The 21,668-nt window shown below is 35.8% G+C and overlaps 3 protein-coding genes and 1 pseudogene across 4 annotated transcripts; 1 reads left to right on the top strand and 3 right to left on the bottom strand.

Annotated features, from left to right (window-relative positions):
- Window positions 1-8,310: 8,310 nt before the first annotated feature.
- On the bottom strand, window positions 8,311-11,731 carry LOC106373211. Of its 2 annotated transcripts, XM_013813422.3 has the most exons (4): window positions 10,966-11,731; window positions 10,742-10,879; window positions 10,555-10,644; window positions 8,311-9,001 (listed from the first exon to the last, which is right to left on the bottom strand). In XM_013813422.3, the coding sequence occupies exons 1-3, from the start codon at window positions 11,158-11,160 to the stop codon at window positions 10,564-10,566; spliced, it is 414 nt and encodes a 137-aa protein (XP_013668876.1). In that variant the 5' UTR covers window positions 11,161-11,731; the 3' UTR covers window positions 8,311-9,001; window positions 10,555-10,563. The 2 variants fall into 2 exon arrangements, with proteins under 2 accessions (XP_013668876.1, XP_048600262.1); XM_048744305.1 differs by lacking the exon at window positions 8,311-9,001 and having other exon boundaries at window positions 10,335-10,644.
- Window positions 9,246-10,034, bottom strand: LOC106373212 (glutathione S-transferase T3-like). Its single transcript, XM_013813423.2, has 2 exons — window positions 9,837-10,034; window positions 9,246-9,725 (listed from the first exon to the last, which is right to left on the bottom strand). The coding sequence occupies exons 1-2, from the start codon at window positions 10,032-10,034 to the stop codon at window positions 9,246-9,248; spliced, it is 678 nt and encodes a 225-aa protein (XP_013668877.2).
- Window positions 11,732-11,956: 225 nt separating the features above from the next.
- LOC125580177 (transcription factor TRY-like) lies at window positions 11,957-13,362 on the top strand. Its single transcript, XM_048744306.1, has 3 exons — window positions 11,957-12,116; window positions 12,518-12,605; window positions 13,105-13,362. Exons 1-3 carry the CDS (start codon window positions 12,077-12,079, stop codon window positions 13,211-13,213), a joined length of 237 nt encoding a protein of 78 aa, XP_048600263.1. The 5' UTR covers window positions 11,957-12,076; the 3' UTR covers window positions 13,214-13,362.
- Window positions 13,363-17,315: 3,953 nt separating this feature from the next.
- LOC125579842 lies at window positions 17,316-18,790 on the bottom strand (annotated as a pseudogene).
- Window positions 18,791-21,668: the final 2,878 nt, after the last annotated feature.

Below are 21,668 nucleotides of genomic sequence, written 5' to 3'. Positions count from 1 at the left end.
GTGTTAAATGGTGGTTTTGAAATATTTAAATATTTTTCCTTTTTATTTGAGTTTTCTATAACATGTTGATAGACATGTGGGCAACTTCTATGAAAGACGGAATATAAATGGCTTTTATAATAAAACATGTAAAACTGATTAAAAACCATACAAAGAAGCATAAATAGGCATCGCACTTCCCATATGCATGGTGATAGTTTCCGCATCGAACCCGGATTGTTTTAGAAACTTGGTGAAAGTTAACCGTTCGAACAAATGTGGCTTCTCAAATTGTTTTCTTTTTTGCTAAATTTTGGAGTTCTTCTCGAATTGTTATATATAATGGCATAAAATCAAGGGTAATTCTTTCGAATAATCATTTTTAAGTTTTTATCACAAAAATAGCTCTCAAAAAAAGAAAATGATCAAAATAGCTCTTTTTTTATTTTAAAATTTTTAATTTTTATTTTTTATTTTTTTAAAATTTAAAACCCTATCCCAAAACTCCACCCATTAATTCTAAACCCTAAGTATAGATTAGTTAACCTTAGGATAAAATGTATTTTTACCCTTTAATAAATTTTTTTTGGTCATTTTCTTTATTGAATGCTATTTTTGTGACAAAAATTTAAAAATGACTATCTAAGATTTCTCTAAAATTAATTTGTTATGCTTTAATAAGGGGACATGCCTGATTATTACAACAAATATTATTAATCGCGAATAAAAGAAAAGCATAAATGTCGAAAAAAGTCGACGACATGACATCTCAAAGAACTAGGCCATGGCATTTTAACCTGGACCCGAAGATCCGAACCGGAACCGATCCAAAAATACCCGACCCGGAACCGGACCGAAAATTTACAAATACTTTTTGGGTCTAAATTTTTTGTACCCGAAAGAACCGGAACCGAAAAGGAACCAACCCGAATAGACCCGGACCCGAAAAGAACCGATCCGAATAGACCCGACCCGATAAGAACCGATTTGTATCCGACTTAAAAACATGTATATCTAAAATTATGATGTTTTTGTGTTCTATTTTATATATATTATTTTATGATTTAGTTGAAATATCTTTTATTAACAACATTTGTTATTATTTTTTAACATTTTTAAAGTAATATAAAGCTTTAAAATGTAAAATTTAGAGTTTTAAAATGTTTTTTTTAATTATTAATAGTTTCATTTAAGTTGATGGAATTGGGTATATCATGTATTTTTCAGATCCTAAATACCCGAACCCGATCCGGACCCGATATGGATCCGAAAAATTACGGCTATTTTATGAGTATTTTAATTATAGACCCGAACTGATCCGGACCCGAGAAAAACTGACCCGGACCCGAACCGAAAATTTCTAAGTACCTAATGGGTCTAAATATTTAAGACCCGAAAAAACCCGGACCAGAAAGGAACCGGCCCGAACCCGAACCCGAACGCCCAGGCCCAGACAAAACACATGCTTTATTTTCGACAAACGAAGACTTTTAATTCACCACTAGTTGTGGAGAACTTTGAATGGAGTTTTAACGTCGCTGCAATGAGAAAATCCGAATAACACCTATATTAACTATGGTTTTCATTTAAAATGCAGGGGATGGTAAAATTAGGACATATGAACAATAGTAACAGAATTGATACTCACAGAACAACATTAAAAGATCATAAGAATTGCACTTTTTCAATAGTCATTTTTGAGATCAAGTCAGGAGAAGGTAGGCAATAATTCATAGTTTTCAACTTTTCATCGATCCAGTCTTTTGTTTTCTTTGTCCGGTACACTTTACGTCTTTTATCATGTTGATGAAATTTAGTAACTTTTTGGATCTCTAAAGGCATTAACATTGGTATGTATTTCAAAGAATTTTTTTCATAAAGAAAATAATAGAAAAAATGAGACTAGATAATTTTTTGAGAAATTTATTCTATACTTGTCATCTTTTATTGATCAGCGGGCTTATATATTAAAACATGTTGTGAAAACTCAATAGATTCTATTATCAATGTCAATGGCTTAACAAGCTGCAATTCAAAAAAACAAACAAAAAGTTTACATGCAAGTTGACTTTATTTTCTATCTATTTTACGATGTAGACCGAGACATGTATGTCCCCCTTTAGGACGTCGCTTAGAGCATCTGCATTGAAGGTTCAATGTCCAGGTTCACACCATTCCCAAAAAAAAATATATTATAATATTTCTATTTTTATGAACTCACCCCTCGGTTCTTCACTGTAACGCGGGCCCCACGCCACGTGGCGGTCCGCGATTGGTCCGCTTATTATTATTTTTTTAAAAAAAAAAAAATCAAACGAAAAAAATTAAAAAAATAATAATAAAAAATTAAAGTTATGATCCCCTTCGAGGTTCATTGATGCAGATGCTCTTAGAATATAGACTACTGTAAAAGTCTTGAACTCCCTTAACCTTTAGATCTCAAGATTTTTTGGCCAACTATGTCTACTGTTGATGCTTAGTACAACTTTTTGTGATTTCTTAACCTGATATACCGAAAGCAGGAGTGCGCATGGATCGGATAGTACCATATTTTTCAGTATTTGTGATTTACTTCATACTTCTCGGATATCTGATTTTCCGATTTGTTTTGATTTAGAAAAATATGGAATATTCGGTTTTCCGTATATCCGAAAAATTTATAGATATTTGCGAATATTCACAGATATTTACGAATACTTTATTTACTTTATACAATACAAGTAAATCTACAAAACATTATAGAAATTTGTTTTTCTCTTAAAATAACCTTTACATAATGTAAAAGATAAACTAAAAATTAATAAAACAATGTGTTTTATGAATTTTAAAATTAATAAAAATTTCTTATAAAACAAATATTTGTAGTTTTCGTTAAAGATTTTTATTTTTTATTAATTATTTATTTTATAAGTAATTATATATATAAAATTATATGTTAAAATAATTTTTGTATAAGATTATACATTTAAAATTATATACTTAGTCATATATATACATCTATCTGTATATAAACCGGAGCGGATCAAATATCCGCCTCTAATTTTTTTAGTATTTGTGATTTGCTTCGCTTTTAACGGATGTTGATTTTTTATATTTGATTTACTTCAGAGACTTACGGATATCCGGATTTTTCGGATCGAATCGAAACGAATAACAAAACGAATCAAATTTAACGGATAAAATGCTCAGCCCTAACCGAAAGGCTGATTAGACAAAGGCATAGAGCCGTGGAGGTCCGTTTCCATTTAATTTGTCCCAAAAAAAAAAACAAAATGAATCAACACCAGATCGGTTGGGTTATCTTGTTTGATTTAACATATACTGCTAAGACTTCAAGGTTGGTTGGATATACTAATACAATTATACATAGATTGTAGACTTTTACGTACGATTTTACATAATAGTTTATGTAGACATACGTAAAGCTCGAAAGTATAAGTAATGTCGTATACGGTATTGAAAGATGGCGTGCATGTAGAGACCATTTACCTCTAGTCATGTTAACGAACATTTTTTGTATTGAACACGTGAACAATAGAAAACTTAAATACTGAAACCGTGAAACAGTTTACAGAAAAGTTGCAACATATAAACAGATATGAAACTATTCGTACGCAGAGAAATTAAATCAGTGTACGAGAATATAAATACATGTGTACTGACTCCATCTGCTCTCTCTTTACTGAGGTAGGTGTTAAATTAATAAATATCCTTAATTTAGCACAACTAAATTAAGGATATTTATTAATTTACCGCAAGTATTTTAAATTTTAGCCGCATCACCCTGTGACTCCTGTCTTCTCAAGCTACTCTGTTCTCTTTTAATCACACTTACTTTACTCTCCGTTGAAACGTTTGGAGACTAATTAAACTCCTCTTTCAACATAGTCAAGTCATTTGCCCAAAAACATAATTCAAACTAGGATCTACTGTCTATTTTCTCTGTACTTACACATTTTTTCTCCCCATAGATTTGATTTTTTTTTTCACCAAGTGAACTTCAGTATTTGGTATAAAAGCCAAATGATCACAAAATAATTTACTTTCGTAGAAAACGTGTATCAACAAAACATGAAATAGTATTAAATTATAATTTTTATGTGTTTAACATTTTGTCACTTATTTTTTTCATACATATTTAAACAGCTCTCATAATGCTAGCATATCCTTATTCTTCTTTCATACATATTTGAGCAAATCCATCTTGGTTACATTAGCTTTTCTAGTTTGTAAACAAATGATTTTTTATTAAACAGAAAATGAACCAATCTTAGGTTTTTGCTTGACTATTAATCTAATTTTACTGAGTTTCCCATATTTGTTTTACCATTCAGAAAGTTCGTGAGTGTTCACACTCATATTTTCAACGTTTGCTGCAATATTTGATTCACATTAACCTGATTGAACACACTCTCAAGTCATTGTCCAAAAAGAAGAAAAAAATGAATACACTACCAACCGCGAACCATACTGCCGTAGCCTTATGGTCCGCATCAAATACTCCAATTGCATAAGTAACTTTAATTGTCGAAAAGTTTCACGAGACATATGTACAAATAACACCATTAATAACCTGGATTTGAGGTCCCCAAGCTTCTTTACCAATAAGACAAAAGCAAGTTGGACCGCACGTATAACCAACAAGAAATAAATTCAAGAAATAAATTCAAGAAACATAGTGGTTTTTCTAAATTTAATAAAAAGAATAGTCCCTCTGTTTCTAAATGTAAGTAGTTTTAGCAAAAAAAGTTTGTTTCACAATATAAGAGCATCTGCATTAGTGAACCCCCTCTTGGGGTTCATAGGGATTTTTTAATATTTTTTTGGTGGGATCATGAATAGTGATAAACCTCTATCTATTGTGCTCCTGCATTAGTGAACCTGAAGAAGGGGTTCATAGGAATAAAATAATATTATATTTTTTTTTTAACTTTTTAATAAATTAACAGCACATGAATAAAATATAATGATTTTTTAAAATATTTTAAAAGTTTTTATTCAATACATTAAGAATAAATTACACTAAACAAATTTTTTTTTAAAAAACTTTTATCCAATACATCGAGAATTCATGAACATAGAAAGATTATTCATCTACATTACCAAACTTTTGCCATACATTTCCCATTAAATCAGCTTTCAAACGATCATGTTTCTCTGAATCTCGAACTTCATTGCGAATGCCTAACATATTACCGACATGAATACTTGTTCTCCTTTTCACCTTGGAACTTCTGCTTGACTCTCCTGACTCGAACTCAGATGTATCAATTTGAGTGTATCCATGTCGTTCGTTCTCTACTATCATATTGTGCAATATGACACAAGTTCTCATTATCTTTCCTATCCTTTCCTTGTCCCATAGTAGAGCTGGGTTTATAACAATTGCAAACCTCGATTGCAATACTCCAAAAGCCCATTCGACATCTTTTCTGGTGGATTCTTGACGTTCAGCAAATAGCTCTGCTTTAGGACCTTGAGGAAGTGGGATGGATTGGATAAATGTTGACCAATTGGGATAAATTCCGTCAGTAAGATAGTAGGCCATACGATAAGTGTGGTTGTTGACCTTGAACTTAACTTTAGGTGCTCGACCTTGTAAAATGTCATCAAAAACTGGTGACCGATCAAGAACATTGATATCTTTGAGGGTACCTGGTAATCCGATAAATGCGTGCCATATCCAAAGATCTTGTGATGCCACAGCTTCTAAGACAATTGTCGACTTTCCTGAACCACGTGTGTACTGACCTTTCCAAGCCGTTGGGCAGTTTTTCCACTCCCAATGCATACAATCGATGCTGCCTATCATCCCTGGAAACCCGCGTACCTCTCCAACATCGAGTAATCGTTGAAGATCCTCAGGTGTAGGTCTTCGTAGATACTCATCTCCAAACAATAGTATTATCCCATTAGTAAAATTTTCCAAACATAAACGTGATGTACTTTCACCAAGTCGTAGATATTCGTCATATGTATCTCCCGATTGACCATATGCCAGCATACGTATAGCTGCCGTACACTTTTGAAGTGCAGATAGCCCGTACCTTCCGTGAGCATTTCTTCTTTGCTGAAAGTATGGAACTTCACTACTTAGGCGTTCGACAATGCGAAGGAACAATGGCTTGTTCATTCGAAAACGCCGCCTAAACAATTCTGGTGGGTATGTAGGATTTTCCTTGAAATAATCGTTCCTTAGTTGATTGTGTCCTAGTTCCCGATCTCTTTCGATATAAGCTCGTCTCGTCAGCTTGTTGGCTTCACCATCAACCATTGAGTCGATGTAATTTTCAACTACTTGGTCGACTATTTCGTCTACTTCATTAGTTGATGAGTGTGGAAACCGAAATTCGCAATGTCGATTTACGTTTAAATTAGGAAACTAGGAAAACCCTAATTTCCCAGAGGTCCCGGATCTCTGCGAGAGCCAACGGCAAGTGACCAAATATATGCGGAAATCATGAAATGATAACAAACGAGTTTAGAGAAAACAGTAGATCTTATTTCGAGTCCGCGTGAGAGCGTTGCGATCATTACAAGAGATCATAAAAGCTTTGGCCGCAAAGGCTGTCAGCGAGTTACCTAGTTTTAGCGGCCTAAAAGCTCAAACCTAGTTGAGTCGCAGTTCGATAACAAAAGACGAAGAAAATACAGAAAAAGTTTTTGATTGATTTCGGACTGAACCTTATGAAAGGCTGCCTACGTACCCCTTTCGAGGATCAAGCCGAACGTAGTTCAAGTGTGAACCAAGAGATCGAACTGCTTGTGTGCGTTCGTCTGGTAATCGGGTGTCAGTCATGGAAACAGAGCATGTCGAGAATAATGTCTCCCAGTTTCTAAGTGTCGAGAGTTCTCTGTCTTAAAAGTTCTCCCTCATGCCTCTCGCCTAGGACTCCTTATATACTCGCTCCTAGGTCGGTTTACGCTTTTCCCCTTCTGCCCTTAAGCCGTCATAGCCTAAAACTGGAGATATTCTGTTTTTCCCGATCTTTCTAATTATCTTCGAATACTTCATATTTATCCGCAGAAACTTGACATTTATCTTTTCTTGCGAACCAAGCATAAACCGTCATACGGTTTATGGGCTTTTGGTTAAGAAATCGTAAGTGGGTTTCGAGTCACGTCCTAGGTCTCTTTGGGCCGTTGTTTGACTCGAAACGTTTATTACGGCTTCTTTCGATAAAAATGAACTTTCTGCGGTTTTTATCGTAAAGTTCGATTGATGACTTCAAATGACGAGAAACATGAAATGGGTTGGCTACGGTCTTCGGGAGATAGCATTAAAGAGTAGACGAGAATGCATGGATTCGTGTCGTATTGATTTTAAGAAAGCACGGTCGCTACGTAGTGACCGAGCACGCTACGGAGCGACCGAGCACGCTACGCAGCGACCGAGCACGCTACGCAGCGACCGAGCACGCTACGGAGCGACCGAGCACGCTACGCAGCGACCGAGCACGCTACGCAGCGACCGAGCACGCTACGCAGCGACCGAGCACGCTACGCTGGGACCGAGCACGCTACGCAGCGACCGAGCACGCTACGCAGCGACCGAGCACGCTACGCAGCGACCGAGCACGCTACGCAGCGACCGAGCACGCTACGCAGCGACCGAGCACGCTACGTAGTGACCAGCTTTTGCACTGGTTGCTACGCGGCAACCTTGTTCGCGTCTTTATCCGATTTTTCGTGAATGTGTTTTCTCTGCAAGATTCTTCGTAAAAATAGATCTTTTTCTAAGATTTATTTTTCGTAAAAACGTTCATACCGATTTTTACGGACATTCAGACACTGATTCGGTCGTGACCGATTTTGACCCAACAATGAGGAAGACATTTGTCAAGCAATTTATTTCTCTTTTCCTTCCTACAAAAGGCAGGTAGGGGGTTTGTAGCTCCATAATTTTTTTTTAATATTCCATAATTGTTTTTAATATTTTTTTTCAAAATCCTTTGTTTTTTTCATAATCCATAGAATTTTTTCATAATCCATAGTTTTTATTTTAAAAATCCATAATTTATTTTTTCATAATCCATAGAATCTTTTTCATAATCCATAATATATGTCTTCAAAAACCATATTTTTTTTTTAATATTCCATAATTGTTTTTTTTTTATTTTTTTTTCAAAATCCTTTGTTTTTTTCCATAATCCATTGAATTTTTTCATAATCTATAGTTTTTTTTTAAAAAATCCATAATTTATTTTTTCATAATCCATAGAATCTTTTTCATAATCCATAATATATGTCTTCAAAAACCATAATTTTTTTTTTAATATTCCATAATTGTTTTTCATATTTTTTTCAAAATCCTTCATAATCCATAAAAAAAATTTCATAATCCATAGAATTTTTTCATAATACATAGAATCTTTTTCATAATCCATAATATATATCTTCAAAAACCATTATTTTTTTTCTTTCATAACATAATATGAGAGCTGAGTGTGTTTGATTATTTCAAGCAACATGTTTTATACCCAAGCTATTACTAAGATTCATGTTTTATACCTTGTTGTGTGCTTGATATTGTTTCCGTATGTGAAGATGAAGATGAGAGCTGACTTCATTCTTGAAGATGAGAGCTTGTCCGTATGTGAAGATGAAGATGAGAGCTGACTTCGTTCTTGAAGATGAGAGCTTGTCCCGACTCGTGAGAACTAAACCAAACTTGGAGTTACTTTGTGAAGATGAACGATGAGAACTAAACCAAACTTGCAATTGTTTAGAAGTGAGAGAAGTGCAATTGTTTAAAAGTGAGAGATGTGCTATTTTTGAAACGATACAATGCGATAATATATAGAGAGTTTGAAACCATATTACATCCGTTCATCAAGTTGTGACTGACACAATACATAATACATCATCCGTGATACAAAATTAGTGTAGAAAGAAACAAAAGACTACACTTTCCCGTGACTAAGCTGACCACAAACATACATAAAAAAACAACTAGGCTTCACCTGCAACAACTAGTGACCTCCAACACGTTAACTCTAACCCGTGACCTGCACTCTCTGACCTGCAAAAGAAAAGAAAACATAATCAATACAGCTAAACATAAACAATTTCATCGAATCATAAACAAGTTCAAAAATTCAACCAACAAGTTCATGGAATCAACCTAAGCAAACTCAAGAATTCAACCAACAAGTTCATCGAATCAAGCTCAGCTTTACTCAATAGTTCATCGAATCAACCTAAGCAAATCAACCTAAACAGATTGTAAACTAAAATATTCACTCAAATACAAGGCACTCACCAAATCAAAGCATTTCAGATATTAGTTTATGCTTAAGGGATAGTTCTTCATCAGAAAGTGTGTCTTCATTTTTGGCAAGGAGACGATCAAGGATCTTTTGTTTCGAAATGTTATTTTTCATAGCTAGCATGCTCTGTATTTGATCATAAGCTGCTTCATTCCCGTGCTTCCTGCGCTTGGCTGCTTTGCTAGCCTTAACACCAGGAGGCCTAACCTCTTCATCGTCAGCCACCACCTCCAGACCTGCTTCCTTCCTCTTCTCCTTTGCACCATCTTTCGACAACGAGTGTGATTTCCATTTCTGATCAAACCTCAGCTCCCTCCAGCAATGTTCAAGTGTGAACTTGACATGATAGTCATTTAAGAAGATGTCATGTGCAGCTTTCATGACATCATTCTCATTTTGGCCACTCGCTTGCTCCTTCAAAGCGGCTTCATGGCAACCCACAAACTTGCACACCTGCTCATTCACCCTTCCCCACCTCTGCTTACATTGACCCCATTCTCTAGGAACGGAGCCAATGAGCTGAGGGCTTTAGTTAAAATACTCCTCTATTCTCTTCCAAAACGCCCCTGCCTTCTGCTCATTACTGACTATGGGATCCTTGCTCGTGTTCAACCAAGCGCTGATGAGCACAAGGTCTTCTTTGGGTCCCCACTTTCTCCTTTCCAATGGTTTAACTAACCCGAGCGAGTTACCATCTACCTCAGCAGAGTCAACGTCTATTGGTGGACTGCTCTGCGAAGCTAATAAGTTAACAAACCCGGGAGAGTTAAAGGAGAAAGGTTCCATTTTCGTTTAGGTTTGGTTTGGTGTTTATATGTTAGTGTGTTTTTAGTTGTGGATTTGCTATGTTTATAAACTAGTTTTTTCTTTGATAGGAGAGAACAATTAAACAAAGTCTACCTACCAAACATTCATTAGAAAAGGCTTTTAACAGAACAAGTAGTTCACAGAGAGCAGTGAATACACATCAAATCAGTGGAAAATATTAACTACAGCTAAGTACAATCGAAAATTGATCACAACAACCAACAACCAACCGAGAATTAATTATAGTTTTTTTTAAAGTTGTAGTTACAGTACTAGTTCTCGTTGTAGTTTACTTGGCTTGTAGTTGTAGTTGTAGTTATCTTAAGCTTTCATTAAGTTCTAGTTCTAGTTAAGTTTTCTGATACGGTTAGCTTTGTATTAAACAAGTTGAACTACCTCTACTTTTAAAAAAACATTAACATTTTCGAACACACATATAGCAATCAAGAATTTCTAACATACATTTTCAAACTACCTCTACAGTTTTGTTGAGTCTTACCTTTGCTTTTCAATCGAAGCTGACCTTCTCCAGCGTAGCCACCTGCACGGTGAGGTAATCTACCTGCTCAGAGAGGGTTTTAACCTGTTCCTGGACATGGAAACATCAAAGAAAAAGTGTTAGTCACGCAAAAAAACTACAAAACTATAATGTAGATGGAATGAAAGAGCAAAGAAAGTTGACTAACCTCCAGTGTCTCAATCTGTTTACTGAGATTCGACGTCTCCAACATCACTTGTTCAGCCTCCTCCACCCGCTTAGTCAACCTTTCGATCTCCTCCTGCACACCTAAAACCCAAGGCTGACGATAATGGAACCCATCAGCCTTGGTTACAACATAAAAAAAATATCAGAGAATTTTCGATTCCTAAACCCATAAACGATAATCAAAGCGTGTAAATTCAAACTTACCTCGTAGTTCTTGCAGGTGAAGAACCGCTTCCCCGGAAGAGTGTCGTAGTCGTCCTTCCGGCGAACCTCATCAATGATTCTTCCACCACATGGACACCTTCTAGGAATCTCGTACTGTGAATCGGCCACGAACCCTAACATGTTGATGTAATCGTTTTGCCTCTTTGAATGTCTTCTCTCCTCTGCCGGATCCATCTCTGCCGCAAATCAAAATTATTAGCACATAATAACGATAGAATATGATTAAATGAACCCTCAATCGAACTCCCATATCGATTAAGAACCCTAAAAAAAATCCCAAAATCGATTTTAAATCACACAAATCGTAAATCTCTTTCGAACACACAATCGACGCTAACACACCGTGAATCTACTCGATACTGACCTAAGAGCGTGGAAAAGAGAAAACAGAATCGATTTGATGGAGAAAACCTCCGGAAATCACCGTCGCACGGAATATCGCCTCGGAGAAAAGAAACCCTCGTTTTTTCAGAGAGGAGAGAAATGAAACGAGTTACGCGGAAACCCTACTTTCGTCGTCGTCAACGAGGAAAGGAGAAGCCAGTCAGTGATCGACGCATGGCTTGAACTCGCCTCTTACGGGTTCACTCGTAAGGCCCGGTTCATCTAATTAAACCCATTTTTGATTTTCTTTTAATCATTCGGGTCTAAGAACTCGAGCCCACGAACCTGGTAAAAACCGCTAATGCGGATGGTCTAAGTAGTTTACATATTTCAATGCATCTTTTTCATTTATTGGATATTGTGTGACCAATGAAATAATATTAGGTTTTTAATAATTGGTTGAATTAATTGGTTAAATGATATATTCTTTTAAATAACAATTTTTAAAATATTTGTGTTTTTAAGCAAAACTAGTTACGATTAAAAACGAAGGAAGTACTATTTTAAAGCTACGGTCTGATTTTAACAACTTTTTGTGGGGGGTGGGGCTAACATTAAATAGTATGTCGTTCTAGATTAGAAACCTCTCCAACAAAGCCCACTCTCTCTTTCTCTCTAGATACAAGATAGTATAATAAAAGAGTTTGCCACCTCTCTTCTCTGCTCTCTCTTCAGTTTCTCATACTTTCCTCTTCCACCTCCATTGATGGATTCAACGTATCGACGTCAGCGTCACAACTCTGAAGGTCCATCTCATATAATGTGTTTGATTAGCTTATTACATATGCATGCTCTTTCTTCGTAACCATATTTTATTTCCTTTGGACATAGTCAATAGTCATCGTGTTTAGCTGAAGTTCATGTTATCATATATTATATTTCCCTAATTAACCAGACTCTTCGTAGCCTTAATTATCACATATATGTAGTTACGCGATTGTGAATAAACACACCAATAACAAACTTCGTAGCCTTTTATTATATATATAGCCCTAATTGTATTTACGTGAATGTGAAATAAGTATTTACGAGCAGAGATGAGGTCAAGAAGGACATGAGATTATTACATACGTAGCGATTAGCAAAAGAGAATATAAAAATATTGGAGCAAAAAGTAAAAGTTTTGTGTTGTTTTTGATAAATGCAGAAGTGTGTAGCGTAAAGTGGGATTTCATCAAAATGAGCCAACAGGAGGAAGATCTCATCTTAAGAATGTACAGACTCGTAGGCGATAGGTACGTATCTTCTTTTAATTTCTTTCTCTCCCAAAATTAGATGTAACGACTTTACCACAAAACATGTGACATAGGAATGTACTTATATTCTTACGCTTACCATCGCCTGATGATCTGTTGAACAAAAAAAAAAAATAATAACCATCTCCTGATGATGAAGAAAATCGTTCTTGTCGTTTCAGAGTGACCTTTTGAATCACCATCGCCTTCTGGTCTAAGTGTCCTTGCTCTCTCTTAGGCCTACTTGATCTTTCAATTGCTGCTTCATGTTCTTGTTCTAATTAGTTATAGTTTGTACGTAGTTTCATTAATTAGGAACTACTAGACCTAAGTTTTAGTGTCTAGGTGTTTTTTTTTTTTAACTTTTTGCTACGCTTAGGGACTTCTTAGCTTAATAAGCAGAATGGGATCCAAGCTAATCACTTGTATCAAACATTTTATTATTTACTTATGTATTTCCATTCTTAGAGAGAAAAAATGTTTTCTTGCAAAATACCAGGTGGGAAATAATAGCAGGAAGAGTACCGGGAAGAAAAGCTGTGGAGATAGAGAGATATTGGATCATGAGAAACAACACACATTTCTTGCCTCCATCTTCCAAATTTTAACCTCCTTCTTGTGCTGTGCCTCCCATGTTTGTTTTAAGTGTTATATTTTCATTTCCAAAACTAAAAACTAGATGAGGAAATTATGTGTGAGTCAATGCGTGTTGGTGGCTTTGGCCTTTACCTAATCTCATCAAACCGGATTAAATGCTCGGAATTTAATAACAGAACAAATCTACGTATCTGTAGAAGTTTCTGTTGACTTAAGTTGAACTTGCACAATTTTCTTTGAATGAATGTTAAAGAACTAATGCTCTTTTTTTTTTTTTTTGAATGGGGCTAACAACTAATGCTCTTTTTTTTTTTTGAATGAATGTCAAATTATATTTATCAAAAAAATTTTTTTACATCATCTGCACCTTTACATAAACAAACTCCTCCTATACTCAAAATTGAAAAAATTACAGTCTAGTACTAAACCAGAACTGCAAGACCTCCTCAATTCCTCTCCTCCCTTTCGCTCTCACTAGGTCTAAAATCTTTTTAAGGGCAGGCAGTGGCATCGGTTTGTCATCAAGCTTTATTTTGTTCCTCTCCCTCCATAGTGAATATACATATGTCTGGAAAGCGTATCTGATGCAGAATATCTTTTTCTTCTCTACGGACTGGTCATTGATCAACCTCACGACTGCATGCCAGTCCGTAGTGTAGTCGTTACGCAAAATCCCCTTCACCAGATGTTCCCATACTTGACTTGAAAAAGAACACTCAAAGTAGAGATGATCTCTCGACTCAGGAGCATTCTTGCATAGCACATAGACAGTATCTACCTCTTGGTTCCATCTTGAGACTCTGTCCATCGTTGACATTCTATTCAACATTGCAAGCCATGTAATAAACGAGAACTTGGGAGTAGCCTGAGAAAACCAAATACCCTTAGCCCAATCACATTGAGTCTTTGTCTCTCTCACCAACCTCCATGTTTCATAGGTTGAGAAATTCGATTTAAAACCTGACTCCCGCCATAGACTAGTATCCTCAACACTATTGCATATTTGTTCTTTGAGTGTATTAAGCTCAGCTTCAATCTCATTTAAAATAGGAGAACGATACCTGCCTCTTCTCTTATTTCTCTGCACTGCCTCTTCCACTGTAGCATCTCTTCTAATACCCATATCAACTATCCCTCTGTCTCCCAGCAGATCCATGATCACTCCCCTGTCAGACCATCTGTCATACCAGAAAGACGTGTGACGACCATTCACAACTGCTTTCATATAGAAACTCTTAGCCACTTCTCTTAGTTTCAGCATCTTCCGCCACATCCATGAGCCCACTTGAGTATTTATTTTTATTTCCCAAAATGTTTTCTTCTTGAGAAGATACATCTTAACCCATTTACCCCAAAGAGAGTCACCAGATAGCATCCTCCATATGAGTTTCAAACCATACACCATGTTAACCTCCTTTAGCGGCCTTATCCCTAGACCGCCTTCATTTTTTTCTTTACATATGTCCTGCCAAGCTACCTTAGCTCCTGTTGATTTTAACACTGGACCCGTCCAAAGAAATGCTGAACTGAGTTGCTCAATCTCTTCCATACACTTGCTTGGAAGTCTAAACACTGCTGCCCAGAAATTAACAATACTCATCAAGACTACTTTGATCAGTTGTAGCCTCCCAGCATAAGATAAAAATCTTCTATTCCACGTGCATATCTTACTTCGAATTCTCTCAACTAGAGGCAAGTAATCGTGCTTCTTCATTTCCTGAGACATACGTGGAAGCCCCAAGTATTTAACCGGAAGCTTACCTTCTGCCAACAGAAACTTTAATCTGATTCTTCCCTTCTCATTATCTGAAACTCCAGCCAAGTACACTGTTGACTTCTCCAAACTAATACTCAATCCAGACCATATAGCAAACTCATCAAATACTGATAAAGCACCTCCAATAGACTCCGTTGATCCTTCAACAAATACCATTAAGTCGTCTACAAAACAAAGATGGGTTAGGCCAGAGCTTTACACCTCGGGTGAAATTGAAACTTCTTCTCCCGAACTGCTTTATCCAACTTATGCGATAAAACATTCATACATAGAACGAACAAATAAGGAGAGATCGAGCATCCCTGTCGCAGGCCTCTAGAGTTTTGGAAATATCCAGCCAAATCTCCATTTACTTGTACCGAGAATGATGGAGTTGTGATGCATAGCCTTACCCAGTGAATAAACCTCCCTGGGAACCCCAATGCCTCTAAACTCTTCAAAACAAACTCCCACTGCACAGAATCAAAAGCCTTCGAGATGTCAATCTTCATCAGACATCTTGGAGACACATCCTCCTTGTGATAGTCCTTTACTAACTCCGAAGCCAGCAAAACATTCTCTATTAGCAACCTCCCTTTGACAAATGCTGACTGGTTTTGAGTAATGATCCGCAGAAGAATCTCTTTCAATCTATTGGCAAGAATCTTAGAAACCACTTTATATAGCACGTTACAGCAAGCTATGGGTCTGAAGTCCTTCATCTCCATCGAGTCGGTTTTCTTCGGGACAAGAGCAAGAATTGTAGAATTTACTCCTTTAGGAAGGAAGCCATATCGGAATACTGACTGAATAACAACTACAAAATCTCGCCCTACTATATGCCATGCGGTATTTAAAAACTCACAAGGATATCCATCAGGTCCTGGAGATTTATAGGCGGGCATAGCAAAGAGAACCTTACGTATTTCTTCCTCTGTAACATCTTTCTCAAGCATGTTGCAGTCCACCGGATCACATCTGAACTCAAAAAGCTCCCTTAGTTCCTCCACAGTAGTCCCTTGGTAACTGACATGGCTTTGGTTCAGAAATTCAGTGAAGAATCTCTCAGCTTCCTTCTTAATCTCCATATGACTTTTCATTATTATACCATCCGAGCATCTGATCTCATGAATTGCATTTTGAGCTTGTCTAGATTTGATCGAACTATGAAAGTTTCTATTATTTTGATCACCAACCTCCAACCAATAAAGCTTAGATTTCTGCTTGAGATAGTCTTCTTCCAGTTCTGCAACATGTAACCATTTCTCATACGCTTGTGCTTCCCCCTGAATAGAATTGCTGCTCGGATTGGTCAAAGTATGCTTTTGCTTTTCACATAGTGTATCATGTGCCTCTTTTGCTCTTTTTGATAGATTACCAAGATGATCCTTCCCCATTTTTCTTATGAGAGGCTTAAGATTCTTCAGTTTTTTAGATAATTTGTACATTGCCGACGTTGAATGATATAACACCTCCGTTGAATCCCAGAACTCCTTCACCATAGAGAGAAACTGTGGGAGTTTCCCTAGAGAATTAACATACTTGAACGGCCTGTGAACTCTCTCATTTGGCGGCAGCAATTGAACCTTGCATCGCAAGTGATCAGAACAGCCTCCTGGCTCAAATACTGCAAACGCGTTAAGGGAATCTCATCTGAACTGCAACATTCATTAACACTCTATCCAATTTCTTGCATATCACTCCATTTTCTCTCTTGTTACACCAAGTAAACAAAGGACCTTGGTAGCCCATATCCACCAGATTACATTGAAGAACCATCCTCTGGAAATCTCTCATACCACTTGGAAGTCTTCCTAACTCCGAAAATGCTGAATTCTCTTCACCATCCAATATTTCATTGAAGTCACCCATGATCAGCCACTCCTTATTTTTGAATAACTGAGAATTTTTATGATGAATGAGATCCTTCCACAACTCCTTTCTACCTTCCACCGAGTTACTCGCATATACAAATGTACAAAAGAAAATCTCCTCTTCCTGAAAACCTATCGAGCAAGTTATCATTTGATCAGATTTGTAGACCGGAGTCATACACACTGAATCCTTCCATACTAGCCAAATTCTCCCCCCAGACTATGCTCATAGTTTGTCATTGAGGACCAATCACTGAAAACCGACTGTAGAATACTAACTGCTTTTCTTTCTTTTACTCTTGTTTCCAAAATACATCCAAACTCCATTTCATTACTTCTGATCCACTCTTTTATAACGGAATGCTTTAAAGATTTGTTGAAGCCGCGCGCATTCCAAAAGAAGCTTTTCATGTTAATGATTACGTCGAGAAGACCTTGTGCTCACCGGATTTAAATCCTGAGCTTTAGCCTTACGACCTCTCTTCAACCCTTTTTCTGAATAGCCTTCTCTTTCACCTTGCCTTGTTGAGCTAGAATGTTGTCTTCCAACAAATCCTCCTCACTGACTTCTTCCTGTTCATCCACTTCTTCTACTTCAACTGTTTCTCCTTCATCTCTATGTTGTCCATCTCCTACAATTTTCCCTTCCTCTGCTTTTCACACAAGACCGAGAACTTTGACGATGATTTGAATCTTCATCAGAAACTTTCGAAGTACTTGCAGTGAAATTTTTGCTGATACAAGTACACCAGCTTTTTGAACCTGCCCTGCAACATTACATCAACATTCTCATGCTTTCAGTATCATTATCTCACACAAAGCAACCTGCATACCTGTTCTTTCTTTTCAACTGGATAGCAGACTGTACAAGCTAGGGACCGTGCCAAAGACCCTGCCGCAAGAGGCACAAATATTGTCGTCGCAGGCGCATTCTCCCGAGATAACTCTTCCAAACGGTTGCGGAACAAATCGTACCAAGGGAGATAAATTCCAACCTGTCACGAAACTTGAGAGTTCACTGATCCGTGTAGTCTACCAAAATAAACAAACCCTCCACATGTAAATAGGAGAGCATACCATGGGCACAGCTAGAGCAAGACCAGCATTAGTCCCTCTCCACAGGCGTGCCATGCCCTCCTGTATCAGTTCTTGCGTTAGTGAATAGAGAGAGAAATAGGACTAACTCTAGCCAAAAAAAAAAAAAAAAAAGTTCTCGTTTTCTTAACACTGCAAGGCAAACACACCTGTCGTATGATCTTGGTGAAGACATCAAAAGTTCCTTTGTACTGGAAACAATCAGGCGGGCAAATAGAGACGGTACCATGAACACCAGCGCGTGAACATGAAGGAGAACATCTCAAATCTGTAAACATCTGAACCACCCATAAAGAAACCATTATTACAAAAGTATTCTCCTCTAAACAACTGTCCCAATTTAAAAAAAGAGAGGATTCAGACACATACTATGTTTGGTCCAAAGAACGCCATGCGACCAATGGCGTCACTGAGTGGGTGGGAGTAAGAACTCCAGCAGCTTGAGCTTGCAATCGAGTCTAATAACATATCACAACAGAGACATAAGTCCCCTTAAAGCAAATAACTTTCCGGCTGTTTAGGAAATAGTATCAAACAAAGAACCAACCTTGACGACGTCCAGAGGATTTAGAATAACGGCGGACAAAAACGCAGCTCCGGCGGCGGAGAAAACTCTTTCCGTCAACCCTAGCTTTTCCACCGTCGAGCCCTTCTCCAACTGAGACCGGGAAACTACTTGCACTCCGACGCTTCCAAATCCTCTCGCATCTCCTGTTACAATAGTCGAATCTACGATCGGAAAATCACGTCTTTCAGTTTCCGCCGAGACGACGACGACGGCATTCCGGAAGCGATCCAGAGATTCTCCGGGCGCTCTGCCTCAACCATTTAGCTTCTTCTCAATCCACCGGAAAAGCCCAAGAATTTCTCGATCAATCAAACCTCGATCGAATCTTTGGTTTTGAATAAGAAATATTTATTTTTTATTTTTTTCCAGAGAAAAAAGGTTTGATTTTTTCCAGATTACTTGGAGAGGAGGAGAGAGAAACACTGAAGACTTCAGTGGGTAGCCACGCAGCCAACGAAACCCTAATGCTTAACGCGCGCGTTCTGGAAGGTTCTACAGATTACTTAACCGTTAAATCGAACCGGACATACTGATCCGTCTAGCTCCAATCCAATTGGTTAACCTACTGATTTATTAAGAACCGATTGAGATCGACCTCGAATTAATCGAAACTATCTTTTTATGTGTTACGGGAAAACTTGTGTGTTTTGGAGATGTTGCAAGTTAGGAATAAGGGTTTAGTGGAGGATGTAGGCGAAACCGAATCATCGGTCTTAGGCTCTTGTTACGATGAGTCAAACGAAGGTAGGCCACTCAATTAGAACTGACTTGGCTCCACAACATATAACACTTTTGCTATGGCTGGCTATTACAGAAAAGTTTTATATATTTGTGGTGAAGAGGCATGAAGAGTGGCGTCTCACGTGTCAAATAGTCCACCGAATACGCTGGTTACATTTGGTTTGCCGACTCAAGCCATGTATTATCTCTTTTCCCACCTATTTTCTTTGTTTTTCTTTTAATATTTTACAAATAAACATATTCATAGTTTCATGTACTGGAATATATATATAACTCATGTGAAAGTGTATAATGTTGTTCTCCGGCCGGACAAATTATCCGTTAAATTTCATCCGATCAGTTTCGATTCGATCCAAAAATTCTGGATATCCATAAAGATTTGAATCAAAGCAAATAGCAAAATGTGATATCCGTAAAAAAAAAAACAAATCACAAATTTTTTTTTTTGGAAAACCGGATATCAGACTCGATCCGTATATATATAGATATGCAATGTAATTGTATTTACAAACTATTATATGTATACATATTTTTTGATAAATTTGGTTAATTTTTTTTTAATTTAAGTTGTTTTTTCAAATTTTGTTTTTTGGGTTGTTGCATATCCAATTTAATTTTTATACTGAGTCAAATGTTAACATATAAGTTTTCTTATTAGGCTTGTTAATATTGGATTTTGCTTTACAATTTATGTTTAAAAATGTTAGTCTCTTAGTATGATATTATTATTTTTAATTTCTTTTATTTAATTCTAATATTATATATCATTTTTTATTTTATTTTAAAATATAATTGACAAATCAAATAGAATAATTCGTGAATGTTTAAAAAAAATTTGAATATCCAGAATTTCCGGATCAATCGAATCACCAATATATATATTCATCTATGATGCATTCACAGATACTGCGAATTTTACGGATATCTACTCCATACCCAAACCTACTCATAATGTTGTGAATTGATCCATCCAACTAAAATTATTAACTAATTTGAAAATAGCTGAACAAGCAACTAGAGATTTCATTTCTCATCTCAGAATAATTCTTGATTAATGACTACTATTAGAATTATATAGAGAATCATAGGCTATAGACTACATAATTCTAGTAACCATATTACTACTGCTATAGGATTTGATTGGTTGAAGATTTGGCTCTATGTTTTTGTTCTAAGATGTATCTTTTAGGTTTTAGTTGTGGCTTCGAAATTTTTTTCTGTAGATTTTTCTAAAGCACTGAATAAAAATTCTAGAGAAATTGATTTCTAAAACTAATATTTTTTTTATAATGTTTCTTTAGATTCAATTTTAAAAGCTAAAGCATGATTGTTTCAAAATAAGGTTTTAGAAATAAAATTGGATATCTACAGTTTCTTCCAGTCATCTCCATAGTCACCTCATGTCTCCACTAATCACATTTTGTAAAACTTGTGATAAGAGGGCGATTTGTAGATATCATTTGATGAGTAGTGCTATTGTGCTAAACTTGTAAGTATTAACAAAAGCGAAAAATGAAAATATTTGAAGTAGTGATGCACTGATATCATTATCATTTCATTTAATCACATTATCTAACTATAATTAATTAGTAAGAAAAAGTTGGTCAGAAAACTGAACAAGAAACCATATTGAGTAAAATATCAAGAAATTTTTTACTGTATCAAGAAACCATATCGAGTGAAATATCAAGATTTTTTTTCTAAGAATAATTTCCTAGTTGCTTGTTCAGCTATTTTCCTATGAAAATGAACGTCGAAACATCGATAAAATTGAATGAAAAATAAAAACAAGAGATCAAAATAAATGTTATCCCTTATATATTAATTTGGAAACATTACAACTTCTTTTTGTAATCACGTGTCACCACTAAGATGATTCTTAAAATCATTAGAGAAATAGGTTAGTCCATTTAATTATATAATATTTTTTATTAAACTAACCATAAATTCATTATTAATGTTCGTTATTATTTTCTTAAATAAAAATTACGGAATTGCCTAATGTGTATAAAGTATATATGACAATTAATGATTTTGAATGATAAAGATTTGATAAAAATTAGTGTATCTTCTATAAAAAATTTGTTTAATAAAAAACTAGATTTTTCTGTATATGTTATATTTTGAATTTTTAAAAATGACTATAAATTATTAAAGCTGTTTAAAGTCTCACATTCAAATTTTGTGATCCTAAAATTTTTGTTATTACAAAATACAAATGATTACAAAATCATATAAGTAAAAATTGTAATTTAATTAATTATTAAGATTAAAAGAAATATATATATATATCTATATATAATTTTAAATTAACTATATACCATATAAAATATATAAATATTTTAATTTCAAAATTTACTTTGAACAATGTTTTTTGATAAAAGCTTTGAACAAACATTGACTACTTAAAATTATAAATTACTAACACTATT

The sequence above is a fragment of the Brassica napus genome, chromosome C1, assembly GCF_020379485.1.
Source record: "Brassica napus cultivar Da-Ae chromosome C1, Da-Ae, whole genome shotgun sequence".
NCBI lineage: Eukaryota > Viridiplantae > Streptophyta > Magnoliopsida > Brassicales > Brassicaceae > Brassica > Brassica napus.
Note: the sequence above shows the minus strand (reverse complement) of the source record. Positions and strands in the feature narration are given on the sequence as shown.

Excerpts from the sequence above, each read along its gene's own strand:
- LOC106373211 (XM_013813422.3), bottom strand. The coding sequence starts at position 11,160 with ATGGATCCGGCAGAGGAGAGAAGACATTCAAAGAGGCAAAACGATTAC. Across the intron at positions 10,880-10,965 it reads TCACCTGCAAGAACTACGAG|GCTGATGGGTTCCATTATCG; the intron begins GTAAGTTTGAAT and ends GTTGTAACCAAG. Across the intron at positions 10,645-10,741 it reads AACAGATTGAGACACTGGAG|GAACAGGTTAAAACCCTCTC; the intron begins GTTAGTCAACTT and ends TTCCATGTCCAG.
- LOC125580177 (XM_048744306.1), top strand. The coding sequence starts at position 12,077 with ATGGATTCAACGTATCGACGTCAGCGTCACAACTCTGAAG. Across the intron at positions 12,117-12,517 it reads TCAGCGTCACAACTCTGAAG|AAGTGTGTAGCGTAAAGTGG; the intron begins GTCCATCTCATA and ends TGATAAATGCAG. Across the intron at positions 12,606-13,104 it reads TACAGACTCGTAGGCGATAG|GTGGGAAATAATAGCAGGAA; the intron begins GTACGTATCTTC and ends GCAAAATACCAG.
- LOC106373212 (XM_013813423.2), bottom strand. The coding sequence starts at position 10,034 with ATGGAACCTTTCTCCTTTAACTCTCCCGGGTTTGTTAACTTATTAGCT. Across the intron at positions 9,726-9,836 it reads ACACGAGCAAGGATCCCATA|AGGTGGGGAAGGGTGAATGA; the intron begins GTCAGTAATGAG and ends CAATGTAAGCAG.